At 41.4% G+C, this 19,415-nt stretch overlaps 1 protein-coding gene across 2 annotated transcripts; it reads right to left on the bottom strand.

Moving 5' to 3' along the window:
• Positions 1–6,180: 6,180 nt before the first annotated feature.
• On the bottom strand, positions 6,181–18,298 carry si:ch211-79m20.1 (platelet-derived growth factor subunit B). 2 transcript variants are annotated; one of them, XM_026360328.1, is made up of 5 exons: positions 17,397–18,298; positions 12,066–12,168; positions 10,358–10,423; positions 10,048–10,244; positions 9,216–9,604 (listed from the first exon to the last, which is right to left on the bottom strand). In XM_026360328.1, the coding sequence occupies exons 1-5, from the start codon at positions 17,466–17,468 to the stop codon at positions 9,341–9,343; spliced, it is 702 nt and encodes a 233-aa protein (XP_026216113.1). In that variant the 5' UTR covers positions 17,469–18,298; the 3' UTR covers positions 9,216–9,340. The 2 variants fall into 2 exon arrangements, with proteins under 2 accessions (XP_026216112.1, XP_026216113.1); XM_026360327.1 differs by lacking the exons at positions 10,358–10,423; positions 12,066–12,168; positions 17,397–18,298 and adding exons at positions 6,181–7,112; positions 7,416–7,551 and having other exon boundaries at positions 8,484–9,604; positions 10,048–10,180.
• Positions 18,299–19,415: the final 1,117 nt, after the last annotated feature.

Raw genomic sequence — 19,415 nt, 5'->3', positions numbered from 1 at the left:
AGTGAGTGATGAGGGGGCGACTGGGTAAGAAGAGGTAAAGAAATGCTAAATGAACAGCAGCAGTTGGGGCAACAATAACAGCAATTGTCAGTACGACTTTGCAGCTGATGCAGCCGTGATTGGACTAATGAGTGCTTTTATTTAGAGGAGATCAGCAGGTTCAAAGAGTGCTGTGATAACTTTAAACTAAATGTTTAGAAGACTGAAGAAATGATCACTGATTATAGAAAAGTCAAATCTGAGTCTGATCACGTGATGATACCGGGTCTGTGGGTGAATGAGTGGAGCAGATTCGTTGGTTTGGTTTTTGATTATAGGCTGAGGTGGAGTCGTCATGAAGACTACATCGTGCAAAAACTTAAGCCCTGTCTCTACTGCTTGAAGAAATTAACTTTATATTTCTTTATAAAGTGTGGACGGAGAAAGTGTCCAACAAGTAAGACAACTGATAATAATCTATAGCAGAAAACCGTCTTTTCAGGCTGTTTTAAAAAAAGGAACATCATCCTTAAGTGACAAATTCTATGTAGAGATGGGTGTGTCAAGAAAACACATCTGTCAAATTGAAGACAATGTTCGTAATAGTTTCCTGATTGATAAATGTTGTGCCCTGAGTAGTTGATCTTCCCGGAAACCTAAACAATCCATTTCTTTGGAACCGATAGAAAACTGATGCATTTCATGTGGTAATAACATTGTAGGCGTGACATATGGCAACCAAAAAATAAAAAATCTAGCTGTAACAGTGTAAACTGGATCATGATCAAGAGGGTGTGTTTGCTATACATGTAAAGTATTTGTAAGGAGAAGTCTAGAAGAGTATGCCAAGTGAACTCTGTGCAGGCCAGTTATATTCTTCTACTTCAAACTTAAGACCAAAAATACACAAAAGTATGTGTCCCTAAACGTTACATGGTCATGTTGAAACAGGAAAAAGCTTTCCCCAAACTGTTGCGCAAAGTTAAAAACAGATGCTTGTTGAAAGTACTGAGTTTTCACCTCACTGGAACGATAGGCCCAAAACATTAAAACCAAGACGAGAACAACAGCAGGTCGGAAGAGGTGTCCACATATCTGTCCCATAGTGTGTGTGTAAAATGTGGATACTTTCTGTCAGCTGACATTTAAACCATTTATTGCTGCAAAGAGCAACATTTACAGTTGGTTTACAGGTGGAAATAACTACCTCATGACAACGCCACTAAAGTGGAGCAGGTACAGCTGGAAATTTGTAAAATGATGCATACAAATTCATAATTTAAGATTTCACAAACAAAGTTCTCATCTTCCCAACAGAGATAATTATCATATGCTAATTCCGGTGTGATTGATCATTTATATTGTGGGGTTTTGCTTACCATATTACTTCTATTGGGCCACATATCTTTAAACAGCACACGTAATATTTTCAATGGTGTTACTTCTGCAGACTATCAGGAAAGTGTGTTTGTGTGTTTTGAGGATGTGAGTACAGGCAAAATGTTGCAATGCAGGTGCCGCATTACACCACATCACCGAGAAACCAGAGACAAATATAGTTCTGGTTAGAAAGACAAAACTGTTCCTCTTTCTATGTCGCTTCCCTCTTAGTTTCATGTGAAGCACAAGTTGACAGCAACGTGATGAGAAAAAAAACGATGGAATATACAATGGATCTTAACATGTCTGTGAGAAAAACAGGACAGGGAGACGAAATGGATGAATCTGCACTTCTTTTTTCACTTCTGTAAATCTCATTGCATATCTGGAAATGAGCTAATACCTAGTTACTGTAACCAGGAGCCCTGGGGCAAACAAACTCTTTCTTAAAATACTTCTGAGGCTCTGTTGGCTTCGGAGCCATTCCAGTTTTTTTCCTAGGAACCAGAATCAGGGTTAATGAACAACTGACTTAGAGTCCCAGAGCAAATAAACTCTCTTCAAGTATTTTCAGACTGAGCATGAGGGCATGGTCAACACCCGGTGGTCACCCTTGTGAACCGAGTTCCCTGTGGAGAAAAGTTAATTTCCCTGTAGACAAAAACATACTGTATTTATAAGGACACCTTATGCAATTGTAGGCATGAAATAGACGGGTAAAAAGAAATATAGCCAATGCTTGTATTATCTTACAGTAACATCCACCCATTTGCAAAAAAAAAAGGTTCTACTCTTGTCCACGTGAGAGAAAATAGATTTTTTTGACAGACAGCTGCAAAAGAAAATGATCTTTCTCTCTATTGATTTTCTTTCTCACACACATACAATCCAGTGATGATGACTTCAGCTCCCTGTAAGATAATAACAGGAAACTGTGCTGGACAGTGTGCGGGAAGGCTGAGTAGCAGCCTATTGTTTGTAAAAGGATGATGACAAATACGGAGATATGAATGTGTGTGCTTCTTTGTTCGGTTTTACGGAGAATGTGATCATTGGATTTTGAACATTTTTGAAATGTAAAGTCATGTTGGGTGGTCCTCACTCCTTCAGAGCGCTCTTTAAGGGGTAATTATTGGTTTTGGGACAACAGCTAGAATTAGACTTTAGCTCTAGTTACTTAATGTCTTTAGAATTACACTTGGCTTCTGTGAGACTTGAGTCTGAACAATTACAGATCAATAAAGTAAAGTGTCAGAGGAGCCTTGCATGGTGACACATCTAAGTTGGTCTTTGCAATTTCTAAAACTAACGCGGTGTAAGTTTCGTGGTCAGTTCTCAGACCTGTACTTGCAAATCTATGTTCAGCACAATGTGCACATGGGTGTGCATGTTTGTGTCCTGAGACAGAGTGGACTGAGGACAAAGTCTGGTGGGGAAGAGAGGGAGTTAGACAAGGCCGAACATGGAGTCACAACACCCCCACAGCAAACAAGAGGGAGACCAAACTACCAGCCCAACCCATACAAACATACTCCCACCACATGACAACACTATTGTGGCAGAGGGAGAGTGTGTGTGTGTGTTGTCAGTGGGGTGGGGCGGTCATGTGGGTTTCCTCCAGAGAGTGAAACAAATGGATTGAGAGAGATTCACTTCCCCATTGGGACAGACAGATAATATTGACACAGTCGGTCACAATAAGAGGCGGACTGAGCCAAAATTTCTACCCTGCCGGGGCAAGAGGTTTACTGAAGGTCTGTCCAACAAATGGACGAAATCTGAATCCATGTAATATTTTACATTTTAGTCACTTAGCAGATGCTTTTTTTCAAAGTCACTCATATGTGAGGTACCCCAGGAGTGAGCAGTTTGGAGCGTAGTGCTTTGCTTAAGGACACTTTGAACCAGAGGAGTCAGGATTAAACCGCTGATAATTTAAATGCAAATAAATATGAACTAATCTTTTTCATTATGGTTCAGAGTCACCAATAAAACAACCTGTAGGTGTGAGCTCTCTCATACAAAAGGAGATGTACTGTATGACAGACAACAGGTTGCAGCAGTTACAACTGTATGCAGATGACACCTTTGTATTCTTCTCCTTTTACAGATTTATGAATTGGCTATTGGCTTGTATGTTGGGCTACCCAAATAATTGTGTAACGTTTGTAGGATTAACTAGATACCAAAGAGAAGAACATTTGGAGAGTTTAGAAAGATTTAGGAATCACATTATGTATTATTTATTCAGGTATTTAGCACAGTTTGTACACTGCACACATGCACATATGGACAATGCTGTGCTTGTAGGTCTGTACAGTCCCCAGAGTCATACATTTAGGGCAGCTTACAGTTTTAGGAATAATCTGTGCGCTTGTACTTTTACCAGTATGAAACAGGCATGGTATGAACACATGAGGGGGTGAGTCAGGAAGGTGTGTCTGTGCTACCTGTATTCATATATCCTCGTAAGCATCTGTGTATATTTAAGTGCTAAAACTGTGCACATAAACCACCGTGACCTCACTTCCAAGTGTGTGAGTCTTCTTAGGTGATCTTCAACTGTAGGAGGGACGACCGCACTGTTTACTCACGATGCCTCTGTGTGACCTCGGAGCTCGCTGGTGACCATGATTGGCTGCCAGCTATCAGCTCATTAAACCACTCACATGGGGACATCATGCCAGAAGACATACTCTCCATTTGTTTCACAACACATGGACACAGTCGCACACACTTGTCAGAGGGACACCACAGGTATGGCAGGCAGCCATGTGCACATGCCCACCCTTGCGTGTGCACACACACATCATCAAGCCCCTGTTACCTGACTGAACTTCAGCTCACCTTTATTGGTTCATTACACCACACAACATCACACCTAGATGTCTGCTGGCAGCTGGAGCAAACCATAGGGTCATGACTTATAGAAGAGGAGAGGACTCATCTGGAAGAAGCTTGGTTTTTGTGTTTTAAAAGTCAAAAACAAAAGGAGAGAATACAATTTAAAATAAAATTACAACAGCTTTAGAGGAACTAAGAAAACGGCTCAATGATATCTTGATGACAATGTATTTTTTACACTATGCAGTGGGTGTTGAAAGAGTTTTGTCAGCAGAACTAGTGAGAGAATTCTCTCAATCCACACAAGAGTATTTCAGGACAGAAGAGCCAACCACTGACTAAAGAATGATCTCTGTTAATTATAACATGGCACTAATAAGCATTGTGTTCACCAAGTCAGTTGACAAGCTGAAAGATTGGCAACGTTGTTGACTCATTGTGTTGCTTCCACTGTTGGATATCTTAACAGACATCATCACCAGATGGGTCACAAATGCATGTTGATCATTGTCATGTGGAAAAGCTCAGTCTCACGGTGTATTTTATAACTTACCTGTTGCCTAAGATGCACATGTGATTCATTCTTAACTTACTTAACTTACACCTTATATAATTGGTTATTAACATGTATTTATCACAACAGTTTGTTGTTTTTCTACTGCGGATTTTTGAACAATAATATTTGTTCTTCATTTCAAATTCTTCAGCACTTGCTCAAACACTAATCTTTCCATTTAGATTCCTGCTTGCATTTGAGGAACAAACCTCTGAATTTTTACTGCAGTTACAGCGGTATTGAATCTTAATCTTCCTCTTCCTAATATTTCTTCCTCCTCCTTAATAATAGCTTCCATTTTAACAACGTGTGATATCTTTGTATTGGATTTCACAACTGAATTTTTTTTGTGCCATCTGTTTCACTTTAGGTTATTATCGTGCTCCTAACATCAATAAGTGGATTAGCTTGCACTGTATATGAAACATATAAATAGTTTGGCCTCACTTTGCTTGTTGTGTTTTTAACTTTTGTAATATTACACTGTGTAATATTGTTATAGAGTAGTTACAGTGACTGTCCCCTCAGACCACTCCATCAAATTGAATACCCACTAAAAACCATGTTTGGTTTTTTAGTGGGTATTGACTTGGATTTGCAGTCCCTCCTCGTGTCAGGTTACTGCCCTATTCTTTGAGTCTCGGAGTGTGTGTATTTGTGTGGATATGTACCTCAAACTTGGTAACGTACATCTTAAGTCAGAGGAGAAGAGAATTTGCTGACCAAATTAGATTTGCAGGGGAAACCCTGTTACCAGACATGACATTTAGGCTGCCTCCCTTTCTTAAATTATCCTAAGCCTCTGTCTTGCTCTCTACACGTCTGCAATCACATAATTTCATAGCTCAGTTGCATTATTCATCTCAGTGCCATTTTAGTCATTTTTTTGTGTTTCTCTCTTCACATTGCTGTGATGTTTCATCTTACTCCACCCCGACTCGGTCCTCTCTCTCTCTCTCTCTCTCCCCCCACTCGATCGTTCATCTTCTGTCCATTCCTGAACTGACACCACGCACCTCCCTCGTCTCTCTTACACCACACGATACTTCTCTGTTGACATGTCAGTCTGTACGTTGCTATAGCACCCAGACATTTCTGCTGACTCTACCTTGCTTTGCGTGACAGAACTACGGGACATGCAGTGATAGGGCAAAGATCAGTAGATGAGTGTATAGTACAAGTGCATGTACACAGCTCTTAAACATATAAAACACATGTGCACACACTTTACGTGTACATGCATTCATATGCATGTGTTTACATGTCCATGCAACACTACATTACACACACACACAAGCAAACACAGACTAGTACATAAAATCTGAAACTCAAGTAGAGATGACTAAAAATAAACTATACATTTGTTGAATGTTTTTATTTTATATTAAAAATAACATTCGTAACAGTAAGATGTACAATAATTATATAATTACACTTGAGAACTTTTTTAAAATAAGTTAAGAAATAAAGTTTTTCTTTTTCTTCCAGAAATCAATTTCTAAAAGCATGTTTACATATAACTGGCTCAGCGATTTCTATTAGACAGATCTTTAAGACTTGCTTTAATGTGGATATTCATAGCATGTTATCTAGGCAGGCATTTGGCTGTTTTTCATCTGGAAGTAGTACAAAAAGAGCATGTGATCGACGTTTTCCAGTAAATCTAGCTACAGTACACAGCAGAGCACTAAAGTCAATGTAGTATGATCAGTGTATGGCTACTCCAGTGTTAGATAAAGTTAGATTCAGACATTGCAGGATAACAGTAATGTTTGGCATTGAGAACTGAGCTGCATTCTTCAGTTTCCAGTTATCATCCCAGTGCAGAAATCCAGTTCTCCACATTTCCAGTTTCAACTTGAGCTCCACGTTTAGCTCCAAATAATGACTGATGAAAGTCCAAGTCATAGTCAGGATCTCCATTTGCTGAACAATCAGTAGTTAAGCTAGAAGTCAAAAGTAGCCAATCAATGGCTACCCACTGTAAAGACAGACCAACAGTCTCGCTTTGGCCATCTGATAAGTGTCCATTCCCGTTGATTTGCGTTAATGGGGTTCGTGTTTCAAACTAGTGAAATCCAGTGTTTAGTGTCACAAGTACTTCGACTCCAGTCCAAAGAGTTCATGAGATTGCACTTTTATTAAATCCATGAAGCTGCACGCTCTGCGTTAGCTCAGGAGCAGGAAAGATGACTTTCTCTAAAGCTGTCCACTGAAAACTACAGATGTGTCTCCTCAGCGTCCATCCACAGAATCAGTTGTTCCACATTCAAAAATCCCATTGTCCTTATTTCTCAGTTTTTCTGTGGAACAATGTGTTGGGCCAAAAACCTTCGGTTACCTTGACATTTTCCTGAAAGAAAAATAGATCAATGTGTTAATTTGTGTATTTCCCAGATAAATAATGTAAGAAATAGTGTTATTATTGTTGTTATTTTCTGTTTTCTATCTCACTTATAATGGATTGATTTACTTTCCTTGTGACCTTCAAGAAGAGCAGCTCTTATAGATTCAAAGCATCAAAAAACTTCAGCACAAACTATTTTAACCAGTTATCTTTAGGTTAAATTACATTTTCTGTTCTCATGATGTCCCATGCTGCCTCTAGTTACTATGCTAGAATTATCAACCCTCCCTTCATCCCTTTGGCTGTTACCTGCAGCTTTACATGATCATGGCTCTGATGGTGGCTTTGCTGATGCGTTTGCGGTGTTTCCTCCTGCGACGAGGTGAGGCGGGATGCAACGGAGCCTTACGGGCTGAGGGCAAGACGGGAGCCACAGTTGAGGGGGCTGGGAGACACAAAAAAAAAAAAAACAAGTAGAGGACACAGTGAATACAAAAGCAATTACCAAAACATTAACAAAAGAGATGTCACCTAATCATGATTTGCAATTGTAGCTATTAGTCTCTACTGAATTCCTTTTCAAACTTGCTCTTATGTCTCTTAAATGGAAATTCAAATCTGGGAAGTGTTGTCAAAGGTACATTGTGTTATAGAAACAATGCCAGACTGCCTGCACAGCACTTAATTGTTCAAACACAGACAGAAGTGACACTGTTACAGCACAGACACACTGATTTCACCATTACCATGTAAACTTTCATTTACCAATAATTTTATTTACCTACCCTTGAGAAAACAAGCAACGTATCAATGTATAACAGCAGTATATACTAGAATAAGAATAAACACAGCACTCCGAAGGCCACCTGATAACCTTGAAGCCTGTGTATCAGGCTGGGACTGCCTGCAGGTTTGACTCAAACATGAAGCAGTGGGAAGTCCCACTTTATGACTAGAGAGCTCTCAGGGGTTTAGGTAAGAATAGCAGGACACATGTGGTCCTGCTGTTCAGTCATACATGTCCAGTGAGCTGCTTCCTGCCTGTTAAATTCTTACAAAGTTAAAAGTACAATACATGCTCTAATTCACAGGCAGTATACACATGGCCACTGGAGTACAGAGGTAGTGATTGTAGTCATCCCTCCCGTTATCTGTATTTTACTATATCTGACAAGGGCAGCAACTGTTGCTACTGGCAGCAACAATAGTGCACCATGCATGTAAGAAGGGGGCACAACTGTGCTGTGTCTCTATATAATACATATTTACATATGCAATTTGCAGATTCTGTGCAGTGCAACTTAGTTTTAAAGGTAAGTTATGAAATTCCTACCAGCATTTATTACACACTCTTTCTCACAGCCTGATGAGCAGTACCTGTTTTAAACGTGGTCGGTTTCGGTCTTTGGTGACGATGATGTGGATGAGGATGTTTATCCGGTTCCCTCTGTACCATCTCCAGAAGTTTCTGCCTCCTTTCCTCGTCACTTATACGACCATCACCACAGGTGGATTTAGAGTCTTTTTCCTTCCCCTGATTGACCAGCTCCCCACCGGCCGAGTACCCGCTAATGGTTGACCCACTTTCCTCCCTCTCCCTCCCTTCTTTTGGACTGACTGTTGCAGTCTCAGTCTGTTTGTCATTTGTGACCTCTGTCATTTTTTGGCTGGTCACTGAGTCTTTCTGGTTGGTGGTTAGAGGGGGGGTGGGGTTTTGTTCTACTTTGGGTGGCTGGGTTGGGCTCCCAGGTGGGGACGCGCTGTCTGACTGGGGAGTGTTGAGTTGATGTTGTGTCCTCAGTTCTTGGTCCTCCGCTCCTCCTTCGTTGTACTGCTGTGGGTGATGTGGCTGGTGATGGTACTGATGTCTCTGCTGATGCTGCTGATGCTGTAACAACTGCTGCTGCCTCTGTGCGTGATCAGGATGATGTACTTCCCCACCACTCTTTGCGATGTGAACGCTGCCTTCCTCCCTGCTCCCTTCATACCCACTTCCATGCCCAACCTGCTGTGTACTCCCCTTCACACTATGCTCCGCCCTTGCCTCCAATGGCCAACTGCTAACGGACCCAAGCACCCCCGACTGCCCGTGTGTGGATGCCTGGTGCAACCTGGGCTGTGTCCAGTGCACCAGCTGCGTGTAGCTGCCCTGCTGCCACTGCCTGGCCACCGGCTCACGCTCCTCAGGATGATAGTGCTGCTGGTTGTGCTTCAGGTCATCGTGGCGATGGAGGTCAGCCTTGGAGGTGTGAGTCTTGGGCAGAGCAGGGAGGACAGGCCGGGAAGGAGGCAGAGGAAGGTGGGACGAAGGGGGGGTCTGCTGAGGTGGAGGTGGAGGAGGGATTGGGGTTGCTCTGAATGGGGGAGCGAGCGATGGGAAGGGATGAGGAGGTAGAAGAAGATGAGGCAGGTTGGCACCTACAGCTGACGTGATCTTCCACTGAGATGATGGCTTTCTCATAGTGGGGTTTCCTGTTTATGAATTGGATCTTTGTCACCTAGAAAAGAGTTGGAGAACACAACTTCCATTAAAGGGAGTTTCTTTTCCACTGTCTCCTAGTCTTGCTCAAGTGGGCTTGTTGGGTTTTCTAAATAATTATGTATAAAGTTATATTTTGTAAGGTCTTAAGCCTTAAACACCTTGAGATGACATCTCTTGTAATTTGGTGTTCAATTAATTTGAATAAAAAAAAATCATTATAAGTGTAATTTACCATTTTTTGAAGGTGTTACACACAAATCTGGTACAATAAAAACAATAGATATAACACCTATGATCTTACAGGATTTTAATAATATATTAGTACATAGCCAGGCTACCTGTTTCCCCTGTGTTTATCATTTACTGCTAAAGCATTCTCATTCACCGTCAAGTTGCAGAACATCTTTTACAGATTTGACATGCTGAAATCCTGGTTTCATGGTTTTATGCACTCTGTACCTGCAGGTATCTTTTGGAGGTGACGGTAGGGACGCACTTCAGCTGCCTTGTGTTGCAGCAGCCTGAACATCTCTGCACCTCTACACAGGGTGGCCACAGCATAAAGTCGGCATTGCGGCGGTCTAGCATGGACCTCGTCACCTCCATCACCTCTGTTCGAACTTTGCAGGCCGCCTGCTGCGCTGGCTGCGCCTCCACTGTTAGGGTTAAGAGAGGGAGGCATTTTTTGTAACATGACATAAAACGTGATGAGAGACAGATTTTAGTAAAACACAAACAGGAAGGGACATAAATACATGTGCAAACCTACCAAGACTTCTAGTGTATCTGCCATGGGTGTTGTTTGCGTGAATATCATGATCATCTTCTTCCTCTTCTACAGAAGAAGATCAGGGAGGAGTGGAAATTGCAAGGATGAAAAATAAAGGGAGAGAAACACAATTAGAGAATTAATAACTGGGTGGGTTCTGACTTTTATTTCAAACTGTGCAACATTGACCCAGCACTTATTCAGTAATCAGTAAAACATGTGAGGCTGTTAGGGCAGTTTTAGCCAAGCTCATTGTTCACTGCACAAAGGAAGCCATTTTTTCTCTTCCCACTAAAACAATTAGGCTATTTTCTGCTGCAATTTGTCTCGCGGCTGTCAAGAATACTGTTGAGGAGAGATATGACTTGTTAAATATAGCTCGTGTGTATCTGCCAGTGTGTGCATTTGCGCTCTCACATATGTCGTCATTTCATACCATAGCCTTTAGTCCTAATTATATCCACGGTGTAGATTGCTTTTGGCCACGGTGCATGTGATTCAGTGTGTATGTTTGTGTGCAGTACATAGACGGTGGTTGAGTTTTAGTCCAAATTAACGAGCTGGTGCAGAAAGAGAACGGCTTCTTTATGTTCTCAGAGGCTGTGTGCTAATTGCATCCAGGGCCATGACTGCTTACTTTCTACCTATTCTATATGTTAACACATGACCCATTTAATTCCTGTAAGGCCAGTCAGCATGTCTTTTAAACTTGAGCTTCTATGTTCATGGTTTTTATTTACATTATGATAAAATGAACTTGATGCGGTTTAAAAGCTAAAAACTGCAAAAAGTATAAATGCAAATAGAAGAAGCTACAAATAGAAAGGAAAAAGTCAGTAGTGTATGAACCAAACTTCACAGTAATCATCCATAGGTTCATACAGCTAATGTGGCTAAAACCACACATTTAAGATGACAAACGGCAAACTTTCAAACACAAACACGATGGCAACAACAAGATCTATAAAATGAAACATTTATGTACCAGCTCAACTCCATAATTAACCCGTACCCTTGAGAAACTTGAAACAGGCTTTAGTTTCAAAATGATTCCAGATAAAATCATACACTGAGTCACTTCCTCGTGCCCTGTTTCTGTCTCCTTCCTTCTCCTGGTTCCTCTCCGTGGTCGCTGTTATGTCACCATGTTATTTATGCATTATGGAATGATCAAAGGGCCGTCTAGTAATATATGTATGTGTGACTTGGTTCCTTAGAAAGATTAGATTATGATGAATCTTTTAATCACCAATTGAGCTGCATGGGCATGTGTCTGACTGTGTGCAGCGGTTTGTTTTAACTCTGTTTGGTACACAGGAGGGGTGGTGGTGGTGGTGGGGGGGTTGTCTTTCTGTCACACATCCATGCACACATCCATATTTCAAAACCTTGACAGGAATCCAAAGCAAGACAACAAAACTGTGACCTTATGCTGCAAGTTCCTCTCTTTCTCTGGGTTTCAGTTTGTCTAACACCCATCAAGGTCACAGCTTCTCTTTCTCTCTCTCTCTCTCTCTCTGCTGGTTCATCCGTCTTCTGCTACTGTCTGAGGTAAATATTGCTTTAACATGGTGCTTGGCGTGTTCGCAGATACTCTCTATTACTACATTCCTATCTCTTCATGCCTTCGTAGACACACCCACACACTTTCCTCCTCCGTGTCTGTGTTATTAGTGTGTGTGTGTGTGTGTGTGGTGCTCTTTAATACCTATTGCATTGGTCTCCTGCTGCAGCAGCAGCTTCAGATCATCCACAGACGAGATGGGAGAGTTCCTCACCAGGTCGACCAGCGACGGAGGGAGAGGGTCGCTCTGTGGAGATGAACACAGTAATTTGTTGTTAGTTAGTTTGGAAACAGTGTTTCTCAGGAATGACAACAATAGTATAGATAGAATTAGAGTAAGTCTTTATGAGTCAGCACTTATGTCCCAATTTTGGATATGAGTCTATGAATAAGTCATATTGTTGCAACAGGACATGTCTCATCTTAATGGCGCCTAAAAAACTGCAGCCACCCCCTTAGTGTCTATGTGTGCAAGATCACCAGTAAATGTAAAATAAAGATTTCTGATGAATGCTTTTTGTTAGTCTGGCTCATTGCAGAAGTTAGATGGACTAAACTAAACTCAACCACTAGAATTTTTACCTATTTTTCTATTTTACAGCACCTCCCAGGTTATAAACGTGCATTTTATTTATTTACATGCCAAACGAAGGCTGCAGCCATTCTTATTGATAAGAGCTGATGTATAATATCTGTCCTCCATCTCCTGTCAACACTTGCTCCAGTTTCACTTCCTCCTGCAGAGGAAATGATGGTTGTGACTGGTGTTTGTTGTTGCTGTTGTCACTCTTTCCCTTTCTGTTTACCCACAAACACCGCTGTTGCTACTAGTGTAACATAGAAAAGTAGCATTACATTTTAAAAAAACTTAAAACTTTGTAAAAGTTTGCTATTGTTTAACAAAGTTATGCAAGTAAAGAAAAAGAATGTGCTGTTTATTGAACTTTAATGAATGCCCTTGCAGGAAGTCATTATAGATTCATTCTGGCTGCTTTTTAAGAAAGGACTCCTGCGGTATCTTTCCCCAGATCAAAGGCAGATTACTCGGTGCTCTGTGTGACATTTTGCTTTGCTAGTCTGTGAGCTGATACTATCTCAGAGCAGTTGGAACAGCACTTGATACAGTCACATGCCAGAAAGATGCCAAAACAAATTAAGGAGTGTTCCGAATACGAGAAGAAAATATTTTGGAAAACTGTTCGAGATGCTCAAAAAGAAGATCTTTCTTCACTCCGATCATGATACAACACTAATGAATGTCCATGTAACATGTTGCAGTATCTTAGACGTAAACACGTTTTCTCCTCTAATGATGTACAAAGGGCACATTCCTCACAGAAACTGGTCTTAACATTGTAAACACATAGAAAGTAATGTGCCTATAAATGAAACATTGCTGCTGCCATCATTTAAACACAAAACCTAGAACCTAAACACAACTTTAAATCAACCACCTTCACTCAAACCTCGATGTGTTCACCTGAACTTAGCAACCTGGCATGGTCTCTGAGAGGTTCACATCATGGTTTAAATAATAGAAAGGATGATTAATCTGCATCCTGATATTACTGTGCAGACACTATGCAACACGTGGTAAAGACTTCACTGACATTCTTATATTTATAATAAGTTGTATTGTTGGTTGTTGTAGTTGTGCAGATTAGAGTGGGTCTGAGTTAAGTGCAGTATTTTGGATCAATGTGGTGAAGTACCTTGATTAGATTTCACTAAAGAAGGAAAATATTGATTGATTTCCTAAAGTTAGAGGTCCATCCTTTTTAATATAATTAAATCAGATTCAGTATGACTTGGAAAATGTATTTTTTATTTCATACCCCTACTGTATGCTCATTTTTCCTCTATAGCTTCCCCCTTCTCTCTCTCTCTTTTTCTTTCTGTCTGTCTGCCTTGTGGGTGGTGGTGGCTCAGGACACCTGGATGACTTTCACGAGCCATTGGCTGACCTAGTTAAGCAAACACACGCTCACACTCACCCCCACTCTTTTCCAGTTCACATACAGATGTTTAACCACTTAACAGTCCAACCAATTTGCCCAGATTCTCCTCACGCACACACTCGCTGCACAGTTTTCAACGAGCTATCATTACAGTCCCAGTGTAAATCGCAAACACATAGACATGCACACGCACACACACATAGAAATTAGAGAGTGGAACACACAGCCAGGAAATAGTTCCTCAAATGGACAAACAACAACCCGCTGGTTAAAAAAAGCCCACGAATTGGACAACGAGCTAATAATAGTGGTTTGAGCAGAAGAGCTAAATTACCCAGAATGAACATGACACTAACTTCCTTATTGGCTATCTAGTACATGCACACATAGACACAAAAATAGGCCTGATTTGTTGTTTGCGGTGTGGTGTGTGAGTTTCCTGCTCAACATTGTTATAGAAATTATGTCAATTTCCATATCTGAGACCTGGAGGAAGCCTGGAAGGCAAAGACATTGAAGGGAACGATTGAGAAAAATGTAAAGCTTACACGCTCACATGCAAATGTGCCTAGCACACACCTAACCCATTAAACCCAAGCTATCAGCAAACCCTCAAACAAACAGCCACAATGATGATTCATTGACAAAGACATGCACACACGGGGATACTCACATACAATCAAACTGAGATGCAGAGAATAAAATAAACACACACACAAAATCCAAATGTGTATCGAGTGACTCACAATCACACCGTGCTGTCACAACACATGCCTCATCACAGATATGGCAGATGGCCAACATACTGTCACATAAACTTGCTAGACTCACACATGCAAACACATCAGACAAACTGCATAATTTCTCTCCTCCCACAGCTCTTATTTTATTTCCAACTATCTTTATTGCTGATTTTGTGTTGCAACTGTGATCCACAAAGCTGTTTAACATTTCATATTTATTACTATTATTCTAATTATTTCAAACTATGCACTGGACTGGTTAGATTTTCCTCTAATGCTGCACCACATGGGCTTTAGAAATAAATACCCTTATGTGCCACTGCGCTTTTCTATCTCACACACAAGAGCATAACCCCCCACCAGAAACCCAAGCACATATGTCCACTAACACATAACACAGCTACACCCAGCCATGCACCCAGATGTGTGCACACTTACGAGTACACACGCTGCTGCACGGCACACAAAGTCCGTGAAATCCCCGGCAGATTAGTTGTTGTTCTTATGTAAAATGGATCAAGCCAGGCAGCAGCAAATCATCCCAGCTCGCCTGGGTAAGAGACAATAGTGGGACAACAACCTGTTCAAAAGCCACCAATCAGCTGCGCACGTGTGTGTGCGTGTGTGTGTCATTGTGTTTGTGTTGATGTAACAGTTGTGATTTCACTGCATGAACAGCAGATGATGAAAGAGTTGAGGTCTGACATAATGCGTGAATGATTCTGTGTTTGACTCCAGTTCTGTTTGAATAGATTTAAAAGTGAACAGTAACAACTCTCAGCGTGTGTCTGTGTTCATGCTTGTGTGTGTGTGTGTGTGTGTGTGTGTGTGACAACATATCAAATAAGCTGCAAATGAGCTCACAGACACAGCAGGTGCACAATAAACTGAAAGTGAGTTTTCCCCCATAAATTATGATAATGATTTATGGATGTACTTATGAAGTCAACCTTAGTGAGCTTGTAGTGACTTTGCTGTAAAATCTGTGTGAATATTTTCCAAAGACACGTGTTGCAGAACTAAAACGTCAAAGATGTGTCCATTTTTTCCATCACTGGACAAAACATTGTGACAAGTTGAGGATTAGAGTGTGACAGAGTCTCAGCTGCACCCACGTATCGACCTGATGCTGCTCACACTCAGATCCCATGGTAGGTGAAGTGTCCACATCTGATCTCATAATGCTCAACAAAGTGAGGATAAGAATAGTTTCCATGATTTTCCTGCAGACTAGAGGATCCCAGGTTTAACTGCAGCAACAGCCACTTTCTTACCAACAACCACAGTTTAAGGATGTTGTGCCTCTGAGGGAACAATTTTAGGTTTATTCCAATGACAAAGTATTAAGAAGCAAAACTGAAGCAGAGCTAATGCAGGCAGCCGATGACACCTGTCCAACATCTCAAAATGACAAAAACAAAAACTGGTAACCAGATAAGATGGAGAAGACAGAGACTGCCTTCGCCAGAAGCACAGCACATGCAGACAATCCAACAATGAAGCTACACAACTTAAAGCATACATCTTGGTTTGCGTCTCTATGGTTGGCCACAGGCCATGAAAAGTCAACTTTAACGTCTATGAACCAGAATAATTTACCTTATTCAACCTTAGCTCTGTGGCTTGTGTTGCTCATACTAAACCAGACCTGAACTGTAAATATGACACATCATAAAAAGGTTCATGTGCAGATTTTTGGACGTTTTTTTTTTCTGTTCAGTGGAAACAGATGTGCAGACAGCTTGCTGCGGCTGCTAAACACCGAGCTCTCGCTGTCTGGTTTTACAGAGGTTATGTGACAGCTTGCCACAGGACCAACAAGCGCTGGAGTGTGGACATGACAAAAAAAAAAAAAAAGAAAAAAGGGTTGTTATTGGCAGGAAATGTGAATCAATATATTTGAGTGAAACATGACTTTGCTCATGTGGTGAGAGCTCAGCCCTGGTGTTGTGGTGTCAGTGAAAACGGCAGCTGGTCTTATGGGTGGATGTTGGCTCCAGCTTTCTATGGCTGATTAACTCCCACCAGCCTCACCCTCTCTCTCTCTCTCTCTCTCTCTCTCTCTCTCTCTCCATCCATCCCTCACTCTATGACTCTGTGACTCTTTCTGGGAACACTCCAGGAGAATTACTTCTATTGAACATGAAGTGGGACAGCAGAAAGACGGCACAAGCTGCAGAGTCACTGAAGGAAAACTACATGTAGGTTGATGCACAGGCTGTCACACACAAGACATGCATCAGATTCGGTCTCTTGGTCTCACAGTTCTAGACTTGTTGTAGAAAAACCTACAGTTTTCATTTTCATTTTTTTCTCACCAAACGAGATATAACGTCATCTCATGACCGTCACAGGCTTGACTCAGCATTTTTCTCCTGCTACAGTTAATGAAAATCGTTTCCACATCTCCCCCTTAGCGTTTAAAGGTAAAAGATGCTGATGTGTATCCATCACCAACACCATCAACAGCATCTTTTCTCTTTTTGACTCAGCTGTTCTTTGCTCAGCTTTAACCTAGTGTCGTGGTCTGTTTTCTGCCAAATAACATAAACATGGACATAAATGAAAAAAGGACTAAAGATACCTTGATCATAACATGTCTTTAAATACACTGTGGGCTATTTGGCCTCATCACTACATTTTAATAACATATGACATTATTGATGCGTCTATTCTGACATTTAGACTTTTACATTGGCAAGTTTATTCTTTGGTCTTTTGATTTCTCCTCACCGACCAGAGGCCATTCGCCCACCGGCGCGTCCCGTTCTTACCTCAGCGCTGCCCAGCCGCAGACGGGCCGCTGTTAACGCTGCCAGAAGCAGCAGCAGGACCCAGGACCTCATGTTGCCGCCCAGCCTGAGGAGCCGCAAGCGACCGGCTGGGCATTTAGCTCCTCGGTGTCCAATCCCCCGGCTACACCGAGCGTCGTCCCGGTGTTGTGTGCTGGACGCGTGTGCACTGTTAAATATCCCCCAGTGTGTCAGCGCTTATAAGCGCCGCTTGTCCAAATGTTTGCTCACAGTGACTCACACGCAGGCTAGACGTCTGACTCTGTCCATAGCACTGTTTGCAAAAGTCATAGAAGGAGACGTTAAGGGTCGGCTACTGTGGGACAGGTGTGTGGCTACTATGTGAGGTGTTATGACTAAAGAAGACTACGGCAACAAAAATACCACTGACATTTTACAGTGCGCGAGAAATAAATCAGTAAGACCAGGCTGAGCTTCCAAAAATGTCACAAAATGCTGTGATTTAAAAATCTACTCGTTAACGTGTCAAAGTGCCCGATGTGTCCAATCAATACTGATCAGATTGGGAGCTCCTGTGTCAGTAATGCAGTATTCTAGTCATAAGTGAAATCTCACAACTCCAGACGTCCGTGCGTAAAAGTTGTTCACCTTGGTGCGGATCCTTGGAGCGTAATGCTCTGCGCGCTTTACTCATAAGGTCAGACTGTTCTCATCCCAGCGCGACTCACTTGACTGCACGTATGATGATTTATCTGACAGTCTCTCATGGACAGCGGGTCCCTACATGTGTCACAGGCTGCCTCTCCGCTGCTCTGCTCCCAGCGCTGCTCCGTTCGCCGCTTGCTCAGGTTGTGCTCTGCACCCCACGCTGCTCCCGTCTGGTTGTGTTTTACGCGGTGAGCAGCTTTTCCATGTAGAAGCAGCTCCCGAAGTTTTACGCATCAAGTGGAAATCAGACGGGAAACTGTGGCGATGCTTTCAAAATAAGAGCGCACAAACGAATTTGCATTACACATCCAAGTTCTGTGTGCAGAAAAAGTGGGTCACAAAAACAGCATCGAAATGAAGGCGTATCTCTGCTGACTACTTTCTAAAAAGCAACTAACTGCACTGCAGGTTAAAGATTCCGGCATATGACTAAGTGTTTCTCACGTTAAATATTAATAATGGTAAAAACTATTAAGACTATTCTAAATTATCAATTAATTTCTCCTCAGACATATTAACACTAGTTACAATTCATTTATTTCAGTGATGTCACGAACATGGACTATTCAAGTACTCTGCATTAATAATAATAATGAATTATTTTGAAAATTTCTTAGTGGAAGTCTAAATCCTCTTGTGGCTAACCAGGGGCCCCTTTCCTCTCCTCTTGAAGTCTTGACTTACCAGCTCCTATTTAGGAACAAGTAGACTTGAGCACTAATGGATTCTCTTAAAGGGAACGTTTAGACCAATGATAAATTCTTATGTGCTCACAATTTACCAAAGCTGTGAGATATATGTATTTCCAGTGATTCTAACCTGACTCCCACTCATCAACAATTTAGACAGTGACGAAGTTAACCATTCTTTTACATGATCAGATTTTATTATATTATTAACTTCAACTTCCTCTTTATTTGTGGAATTTCATGTGGTCTGGTTCATTCCCTCAAATATAAAATACGAGAATTACATCATCTGCAATTGCAGCTTGGTTTATGAAGTTATGAGTCAGAGCTGGAGCAAATGGTTTTCATAAAATAAAAGAAAAGAAAAGAAAATCGTAGCATTTGCTGTAATCTGCTTGGATTACCACGTGGATTGAAGGGCAGAGGTTGGCAAACAACAGCACAACAAAGAGAATTAGAAAGTTTGTACAACCCCACATGACCACATTTCAAAATCTCTTACAATGAATGAACATTTAGCTTATTCAGTTGTTCAGATGTACAGAACTCCATTAGAAAATAATTAAACTAATTAACGATTTGTCCCACAATAAACAAACACAGAAACAAATTCAGAGTAAAAGTAACGTTCGTATATGTATGA

Source organism: Anabas testudineus, chromosome 1, assembly GCF_900324465.2.
Source record: "Anabas testudineus chromosome 1, fAnaTes1.2, whole genome shotgun sequence".
NCBI lineage: Eukaryota > Metazoa > Chordata > Actinopteri > Anabantiformes > Anabantidae > Anabas > Anabas testudineus.
This window is presented reverse-complemented; position numbering and strand designations above follow the sequence as displayed.